Source organism: Rhinolophus sinicus, linkage group LG03 (assembly GCF_036562045.2).
Source record: "Rhinolophus sinicus isolate RSC01 linkage group LG03, ASM3656204v1, whole genome shotgun sequence".
NCBI classification, from domain to species: Eukaryota; Metazoa; Chordata; class Mammalia; order Chiroptera; family Rhinolophidae; genus Rhinolophus; species Rhinolophus sinicus.
This window is the reverse complement of record NC_133753.1, coordinates 99,931,514-99,940,105: the sequence shown is the minus strand read 5'-3', so window position 1 is coordinate 99,940,105 and position 8,592 is coordinate 99,931,514. Positions and strand designations below refer to the sequence as shown.

The window sequence follows — 8,592 nt, the reverse complement described above, 5'->3', positions numbered from 1 at the left end:
CCCTTCTGTGTAGTTAGGCCACCAACTGGATATACATTTAGGTTCATTTGTTTCATTTCACTTTCAACTTTTAGGGACTGATTTTTAAAAATTAATTTTTATCATACAATCATATAAAACATACAGGTTTCCAAAGTCAAATGCACAAAATATATTCAAAGTCCAGCTTCTTTCCCTTCAGTTATAGTATGTAACTATAAAAATTTTTAAATGAATTACTTCCACTTTTTAAAAATATAAGTATTTATTTACATTTGTACCTCCCTACTCCCTTTCACAAATGTAGAGGGAATAGTTATACTTTCTTATTCCAGACTTTAGCAGGAAAGCCTCTAGTGTTTAACCATTGAGATCCTTGAAAACTGTTTTGTAAAATGAGGGCAACACTATCCATTCTATCTGATCTTCCACAGCATTTCTTGGGAAGATAAAGGATGTGAAAACTCTCAAACTGAAAAGTGATACACAAACATACCTGTTGACATTTTGCGAGAGCCTCAAGAAGCCTGAACCCAATTTAGTACATTTTAAACAAGAAGAAACAGACGCTCACAGAATTGAGAGGATCTGCCCTAAGGAACATGGGAAACGAGCGAGAGCTCCAGTTTTCTGCCCTGCAGTCCAGGGGTCGGATAAATCCACCGAGGCCTTCTTTTTAAAAAAACTATACTCAACATACAAGTATCTGTTTTTATAGACATGAATATGTTAAGGGACGCTAGAAGAGGAAAAAGTTACAAAAGGCCTCCAGGCTGAGTGAGGCAGTTAAAGCCCGGGAAACCACGATCGCCCAGAGTCCCAGGAGGGAGCCCGGGGCTGGGGTCAGTGAGCCCCACCCTCACTCAAACTGGGAAGTTCTGGTCCGAGCTCGGAGGCGACAGAAAACATACAGATGCTGTGAAGGCACGAAGTAGGGAGGTCCAGTGAGGGGAAGCTGGACAGTTAAGTTAAAGCTGTCCCATTTGGCACCCCGACAGGGAAGACTGACACACTCAGGACTCCAGCAGAAGCCAAATGAAGATTCCGCGGGCAAAGAAAGGAGGCAAAGTCATACAGTTCGAAAGGAAAAATGGTACTGATGGGGACCCGTACGGCTTCCACTGGCCTCAGCTCTAACACCCCAGCCGAGGGGAGGTGCAGAGTTTCTGCGGGCGGAAGCCCGGTAGGGGCAGGGGGCGGGTCAACGGAAATGACGTTTAGGAGCGCCAATAGAGCGGGGGAGGGCTCGTCTCCCCGCCCCCCTTTGGTAGGGGATAACGGTTTCCGGTAGCGGTCTGGGTCGGACTGAATAGAGGAGGTCGTGAGCCGGTGCTAAGTGACCTTGGCCTCCAGTCACACAGAGATGATGGGCTGTGAAGAGTCAGAGCTGGAGTTGGTGGAAGGGGAAGAGGCCATGGCGGCCCCGGGGTCTCCCCCAGAACCCCGCGCCCCGGAGCCCGGAGCCCCAGTGCCCGAACCCGGCCTGGACCTGAGCCTAAGCCCGAGCCCGCGGTCGGAGAGCCCCAAGCGGCTGAACTGCAGCCCGGGGCGGCGGAAGGGGCGGGCGGAGCGGCGGGGCGGGGCCCGCAAGGGGCGGCAGGTGAGGTGTCTAAAGGCCTCGCTGGCAACCTGCCGACGACCCCGCGCCTACCTCTTCACCGCCCTCTCTGCTCCCAGGTCCGCTTCCGCCTGGCGCCACCCTCCCCTGTCCGGTCCGAACTGCTGCCGGCCGTCGCTGCACCAATCGAGAAGCCCGCAGCTCTGCAGGACCTGGGGGCTCCCGCGCCGCAGAGCAGCCTGGCCCTGAGCCTTGAGTTGCAGGCCGCGCGGGCCGCAGCCGCGGGTCAATTCGATGCCACAAAGGCCGTGGAGGAACAGCTGAGAAAGTCGTTCCAGACCCGCTGCGGCCTGGAGGAGAGCGTGGCTGAGGGTGAGGGGGGCAGACAGCCTGCCGGGCGCGGGTGTGGGTGTGAGAGGCGCCGCTCACCTCCTCTCCCCCTGCGGTCTCAGGGCTGAACGTGCCGCGCAGCAGGCTGCTCTTCCGGGACCTGGTGAGCCTGCAGGTACCCGAGGAACAAGTTCTGAACGCGGCGCTGAAGGAGAAATTGGCGCTTCTGCCGCCGCAGGCCCGAGCCCCGCCCCCAAAGGTGAGGGACCTGGGCATGAGTCCCTCCCCCGTCCCACCCCTCCACTTCTTCCTACTTCCGCCACAGGTTCTTTCCTCGTGTGTAACCTTTGGGTTCCAACTCCAAACAGGAGCCACCTGGGCCAGGGCCAGACATGACCATCCTGTGTGACCCAGAAACATTATTTTATGAATCTCCACACCTAACTCTGGACGGTCTGCCCCCTCTCCGGCTCCAACTCCGGCCCCGCCCTTCAGAGGATACCTTCCTCATGCATCGGATACTAAAGCGATGGGAAGCTTAGGCCTGGAATTGCTGGTTCATATTTTTGTGTTAAAACTATTAGAATAAAGTTGTTTTGCTAACAAATGGAACTCTTCTTGAAAGCCTTAAGATGGGGTCAAACCTCAGGTTGGAAGTTGCCAAGAAGTCAAATTTTTGCCCCTTTTTAAAGAACTCAGTAATGACAAGTAGAAAATTGCCCAAATCAGAGGTTTAGATACCCTCCCCACACCTTTCTGACTTGTCACAGCTGCCATTTTTTTTTGAAGACACCACGCTTGTTCCTTTGCACCACTTGGATCACTTTAACATGCAGGTCTCAGCCCACACAGTAAACTTCAGGGAAACCTTCCCTCATTCCCCAGCTCAAGGAACCTGCAAGGCAGCTACTAGCAGTTACTGAAATTATTTCCTTGTTTTCACCTTCAAGGGTCTTGCCCATCTTGTTTACACTTGATCTAAGAGTGCTCAGTATTTGCTGAATGAATGTCCAAAGCTTCAGGAACAACACATGAAGCTGAAGAGCTTCCTGTTAATGAAACTGCCAGTTAGTCTGGTTCCACAGCACAAAAAAGGGTGGGTGGTAGGTCCGTTCTAGAGCACAGGGGAGGTGGTGGTCTGATTCAAAATGCCTTTTTCTAGATCCACTTCAATTCCACTGTTAACTTCCAAAGTTAGCCTTCTGCCAATACTTACACACACACACACACACACACACACGTCAAAAAAATTTTTTTTTTGCAGGGGTGGGCATAGATGGGCTCTTCAAGTTTCACATTAAAAGTTGCATTATTCCTTTTTCTTGTCTAGGGTTCTGCATACTTGTGTGAAAATCTGACTAGCAATCCGCAATCTTCCCAACGACTAAAAAACCTTGAGACTAGTTTGGGCAGAGGAAGCCCAGGTTGTATTGGAAGACACCATCTCTTCCCCTTAGAAAGTGCCAGACATAAGTGTGGGGGCCACTGCCCTAAACATCAAGTTTATTGTGCTGTTCTTACATTCCAAACCCAACCCCCTCTCCCAATGGGGGACAGCAGAGGGAAGGATTTTCACAGTACCAGCGTGCCTCCCTGCCAAGCTTACCCCTTTTAACCCTCAGTCCATTTATCCGTGGTCCACTGAAACGTAGCTAGGGACAAGGGCTGAGGAGAATAGGAATCTCTCCTTGGAAAAACAGGAGAAAGAGGCTAGAGAAGTGGTACTCCCTACCTCTCATGCCCTAGGAGAACAGAGGTCAATAAACAGTCCATGCCATCCAGCCCACTGGGCTGGGGGAGAGGAAGATGGTGGTAACTCCAGTACAGTTGGGCTTGCTGCTTAGGTGCCAGAGGTATAGGGAGGCTGGGGCAACAACGTAGGAAAAGCTTTCTTTGCAGATCTGAGAAAGGAAACTTTGGAGCCAGAAAGGAAAGACTGGGATAATTTCTTCTTCCCCCAGGTCCTTAGGAGCAGTGGGCAGCTTCTTCACACTTGCTGTTCAGGGAGCCACTTAGTGGCTGGGGGAACGGGCCTTGTGGAACAGGTACACAGGACGCTGGAAGCCTGAGAGGAGAGTGTGCAATCAGGAGGGGTTGGCAGGACCTCAAGACTCCACAGGGTCTGCATCCTCCACCAGGACCGGCCTTTCTTCCTCCCCCAACAAAAAAGCCAGCCTTACCTTTGGAGGTGTTATGGGGTGTGACCACAAGCTCATAGCTGGAGAACCCCACCTCTGGGGATGTAAGGTAGGAACTGAACTGCTCTGGCTTCAGCTGGATTCGGTAGTAGTTCTTGTAGATTGTTTCCTAGGGACAAGAACGGGACCATTTCAACTTGCTGCCTTCTCACTTGGCAGTGATGCCCACCCAACAACCCAGGGGGACTATTCACTTTGTTCAGAAAGTCCCCTTTCTGCTTCTTTGAGGCTGCTTTGCCTCAACTAAAAGAAGGATATCCTGCAATGTCCACTGAAACCCCAACTCACCGTGAGAGTCTTTCTCTTGCCATAAGATGACCAAGGTTGAGGTTCCAGGACCAGAATGCCCCCAGGGCGTAGATGCCGGTAGATCCGACGAAACATGCGCTTCAGTCCCTCGTCTCCCCAGTTCAGATGCACCCACTTGGTGAGGCTGAGGCAGAGCACCACGTCATACTCAGGTGTTTGGGCCTCCACCAGCTCATCTCGATTCGGCACATAATTACCCTGAGGGCAAGAATGGGGGTCCAGGTCAAGAGGCATTAAGAGAACCACTAGTGGCCTCCACACAACTCGTCCTGTAGCCTTACTGTAGCCCTTGGCCATAGTCATCTGTGATACCCAAATGGTGCCTAGTGAGTCTCATTTTCTTGCATGCTATTGGTGGTAAACCAATCAAACATAAAAAGGGAACCCAGGTAATTTTAAACTGAGCCAAGTGTCCATGAGATCTCCAAAGCTGGGATAAAACTGCAGAGAAAGAATGCTGGGATTCCTCCAAGACCCTGTCCACAAACATAAGCTGAGGGAGTCGACATTATGCAAAGGGACCTAACCCAGATTTGAAAAGGAAACCCGTGGTTCCTTCCCTGTAGTTGGGGCTGGCAAAGTTTCAGGCTTGTCCTTTCTTTTCTTCCAGATAAGAGCCCCATCCCTTAGGAAATCTTTTCTAGATAAGCTCATTACCACCCTCTGAAAAGTCCATGTTTTTAGGCTTGACCCAACAAACTGCCAACACTATGGGGAACTATGAGTAGTCAAGGGACAGAAGCTGAAGACATGTTATCCCTCGCCCCGCAGAGGACTCTGACATTTCCCCATCCCACTATCTAGGGTCAATGTGGAGATGATCTAATGTCAAACCTCTTGGGTTCCTCACCACTGACATTCTTTAACCAACTCTGTATCTAATGCAAACAAGGTCCCTATCAAAGGATAGAAACTGTAAATATTAGCCACTATCCTAATCCTCCCACACCCCGAGACGTTCCATGTCTGACACCCATCCCTTCATGCACCTTCAGTAGGTTGGAAGACAAGTTTTCAACTAGACCAAATTATCAGCAGCAGCCTCCAAAGGAAGGTGGATTGGTCTGGATTATAGTTTAGGCTGTGAGCAGGGCAAAAGGGGACCCCCTTTTGGGGCTAGTTGTCATGAGAAAAGAGCCCAGGTATAGCCCTCATCTTTCTAGTTTATAGAGGGAGAGACAACCAGATGAATCAGTTGCAGATTCAGACCCTTTTCTTAAGAATCTGGTTTTCCTAGCAAGAACTGCATGCACAGAAATCCCTCTGGTTCACAACCTTCCCTTGCCACATTCCCATTTAATCTCTTACCTGGCCCCTAACCCAACACCCTCTTACCGTGACGAAGACAACATTGTTGGGGAAGACTGATGTGTCTGCTCCATCCAAGGGCACTTGGGGTGCAGCGATGGGACCCCTGCTGGCTGTCAGTGAGGCCGGGAAGCAGCTTCTCTTTTGGACTGTTGTAGTCCCTTCTTCACTCTCTGCCCCTGGGTCCCCCTCAGAAGGCTGGGGTGGCAGACGCAGCTCCTCAGACAGGTAGTGTCGGATGTTTTGGCGGGCCGAGTGGATGAGCCGGGGATCGATATCTAGGCCCACCATGCGGGATGGGCCCCATTTACAGGCAATGCTCAGGGTCAGATGGCCCACATTGCAGCCCAGATCTAGGACGTCCCGACCCCGAAACCACTCAGGCTTCAACACCCGAAGGCGCCCATCCTCACAGGAAGGATTGCGGTACCCATAGTACTTGGAATAATTCCCATACTGAAACTTGCGCTGTTGCTTTTTAAAGCCTGTTGCAGGTAGTGGGTGGAGGTGGTGGCGGCTTCCCCCACTCCCTCGGCCCTTTTCCTTGGGACCCTGGCCTCCACCCCTAGCCCCTGCCTCTGACTTGCTGGAAGTCCTGCGACGTTTTCGATGTCGTGAGGAGGAAGACGAGGGTGCAGAGGTAACTGAGGCAGCTGGAGGGGTTGAAAGGGAGCCTGAGGGACCCTGTAGGGCAGATGGAAGGGGAGACACGACCTCATCCCTGCAGTTGATAGCTGTGTTGAGTTCATAGGGCTGGGGGGCATCCCGATTCTGGCCCCTGTGCCGCTGCTGCTGTGTGGTGCCCTCCCCATGGAGTGAGGGGGTGAGGGGGGCTGTGGGCAGCAAGGAGTGGCTATCGTTCCCTCCAGTTGTTGCCTGCTGCTGCTGGTGGTGCTGTCCCCGGTGTCTATGCCGTTTCCGACCAGTCTTGAGTGGTGAAGCAAGAACTACTTGGGCCTCATCAGTGCAAGTATTGAGACTGAGCGGGTCAGTAATATCTTTGGGGATGAGAATCTCCACTGGATCTCGCCCCTTGGCTGGAAGTGGGGATGACTTAGGGGTCTCTGCATTGAGTGCGCGGCTCACTTCCTCATCCAGGAGACTATTCAGGTTCAGTGGATCAAAGATATTGCCCCCCAGGAGGAAGTTGGAGGGTAACACAGAGTCACAGTCCGAATTAACCCGCCTGCGCCTCTTGAAGGCCGGATGTTTGAAGCCTCCACCACCTCCTACATTGCAGCTATTTCTCCTCTTGCCTCCACCTCCCCCAGGGGGCCGGTGGGGTTGATAGCCATTACGGGGTCGGGGCGGGGCAGGGGGGCCCAGTTCTGTTCCGCCCCCTCCCCGTCGCTCCTCCCCCACGTCCGGGGGAGCGGCTCGCCCGTGGGGATCCGACAAGCGGGCCTCCCCGTGCGCCTGGGGGCCGCCCCCTCTTTGCTGCTGCGACTGGCCTCCCCGAGGGGTGGATGTAGCACCGGGGCCCTCCGTGCCGGCCCCAGAAGCCGGGGCCCCGGCTGACTGTGCGCGCAGGCCCGGCCCGTGCTGCGTCCTGCCTCGGAGCTCCCCGGAGGCAGCCTCTCGGTGCGGTTGCACCGAGGGGCCGCCCCCTCCGCCAGACTCCTCTTTGAGCGGCGGTGGCGGGGCCGGCACCAGAAACGGCTCCTTCTCTGCCGCCATCTCGATCATTTCCTCCCCTTATTCCGTCCCAGTCGAGGGCTACGGGGGGGGAGGGCCAGGGGGCTTAACCCCCCTTCTTAGACCCCGCTCCCTTGCCCCCCTCCTGAGTGCGCGCGCAGCTCTGCTCTTCTCGCCTAGTCTCGCGCCCAAGCACCTCCCCCGAAGCGCGCCCCACTCGCCCGCGAGACCACAAGATACCCGCGAGACCCGAACAACTCGAGGAACCAACCGCGCGTGCGCCGACCCTTTCCTCCCCTACCACTACCGCTTTGCCGCGAGCGCGCACTGCTGGAGCGCGTTCCTCTCGTCCCAGAGTCACGCATGCGCACTCTGCCACCACCCTGGTCGCGCGCGCATCCGAGTACGAACCAACTTAACGGCTCCGGGACTTTAAATATAGCCCCCCTCAACCCCCACAAAGAGCCCACCACCCCAAACTGACACCCTACTTCCCTTCGCAGCTATGTTCGTCCCTACTGATATCCTTTGTCTCTGCCGCGCGATCCCACCCACCGTAGGCGGGGTACGGGGAGCTGGTGTGAAAAGGTCTCCTTGACACTCGACCCTTGTTCCTGAGGAATGAGTCTCAGCGGCCTCCGCCCGGCTCTAAACCCAACAACCTCCCTACCCCGCCTCCTTCCTCCCCCTAGCGGGCAGCGCCTGCGCACAACCTTCTGGGCTTGTAGATGCAGCACGTGCTGGAGACGACACCCCGCCCTCCGTCCTAGGGGCGGGGACTATTACGTCGCTTCCTCAGGTTTGGTACACGTAACTTGCGTGAGCACGATTCGGCGGGGCGTGGCGAAGGAACAGGATGGTTCATGAATTATTCATGACCTGGTTGCCCCCACCTCCCTTTGCCCACTTACTACTTAGAAAGGTTTCCGAGGAGCGGAGGAGTGAATTTTGAGAAAGGAAGGGAAGGAACGGAGCGTCCGAACCGTCTTCCTATGAACTGTTCTCAGTAAAGTACGATCGGTCATTTTAACTCACCCCCCCCCGGAAAATATTCGCTGCTGAACTGAAAAAAAAAAAAATCAGCACTAAAACAGCCGATGTTGTCCAACTTCCTCTTCCCTCGAAATGGCCGAGTTGTTCTCTCGCTCCTCCGCCTTTCCCTAGTCGCGATCACCTGGGGACACCACGCCCTTCCCTGTTTTCACACGCACAGTCCCGACCCCAACGCCTCCGCCCACCACCCGACGCCTGCGCATGAGTCCCTAGTCCGCGGAC

The 8,592-nt window shown here is 54.3% G+C and overlaps 2 protein-coding genes across 2 annotated transcripts; one reads left to right on the top strand and one right to left on the bottom strand.

Annotated features, from left to right (window-relative positions):
* Window positions 1-1,215: 1,215 nt before the first annotated feature.
* PPP1R35 (protein phosphatase 1 regulatory subunit 35) lies at window positions 1,216-2,474 on the top strand. The gene is made up of 4 exons (XM_019752676.2): window positions 1,216-1,579; window positions 1,657-1,909; window positions 1,990-2,126; window positions 2,236-2,474. Exons 1-4 carry the CDS (start codon window positions 1,343-1,345, stop codon window positions 2,407-2,409), a joined length of 801 nt encoding a protein of 266 aa, XP_019608235.1. The 5' UTR covers window positions 1,216-1,342; the 3' UTR covers window positions 2,410-2,474.
* Window positions 2,475-3,341: 867 nt separating this feature from the next.
* Window positions 3,342-8,492, bottom strand: MEPCE (methylphosphate capping enzyme). The gene is made up of 4 exons (XM_019752794.2): window positions 5,710-8,492; window positions 4,354-4,572; window positions 4,048-4,174; window positions 3,342-3,932 (listed from the first exon to the last, which is right to left on the bottom strand). The coding sequence occupies exons 1-4, from the start codon at window positions 7,366-7,368 to the stop codon at window positions 3,880-3,882; spliced, it is 2,058 nt and encodes a 685-aa protein (XP_019608353.2). The 5' UTR covers window positions 7,369-8,492; the 3' UTR covers window positions 3,342-3,879.
* Window positions 8,493-8,592: the final 100 nt, after the last annotated feature.

Excerpts from the sequence above, each read along its gene's own strand:
- PPP1R35 (XM_019752676.2), top strand. The coding sequence starts at position 1,343 with ATGATGGGCTGTGAAGAGTCAGAGCTGGAGTTGGTGGAAGGGGAAGAG. Across the intron at positions 1,580-1,656 it reads GGGCCCGCAAGGGGCGGCAG|GTCCGCTTCCGCCTGGCGCC; the intron begins GTGAGGTGTCTA and ends CTCTGCTCCCAG. Across the intron at positions 1,910-1,989 it reads GGAGGAGAGCGTGGCTGAGG|GGCTGAACGTGCCGCGCAGC; the intron begins GTGAGGGGGGCA and ends CTGCGGTCTCAG.
- MEPCE (XM_019752794.2), bottom strand. The coding sequence starts at position 7,368 with ATGATCGAGATGGCGGCAGAGAAGGAGCCGTTTCTGGTGCCGGCCCCG. Across the intron at positions 4,175-4,353 it reads GCAAGAGAAAGACTCTCACG|GAAACAATCTACAAGAACTA; the intron begins GTGAGTTGGGGT and ends TCTTGTCCCTAG. Across the intron at positions 3,933-4,047 it reads ACCCCATAACACCTCCAAAG|GCTTCCAGCGTCCTGTGTAC; the intron begins GTAAGGCTGGCT and ends CTCTCCTCTCAG.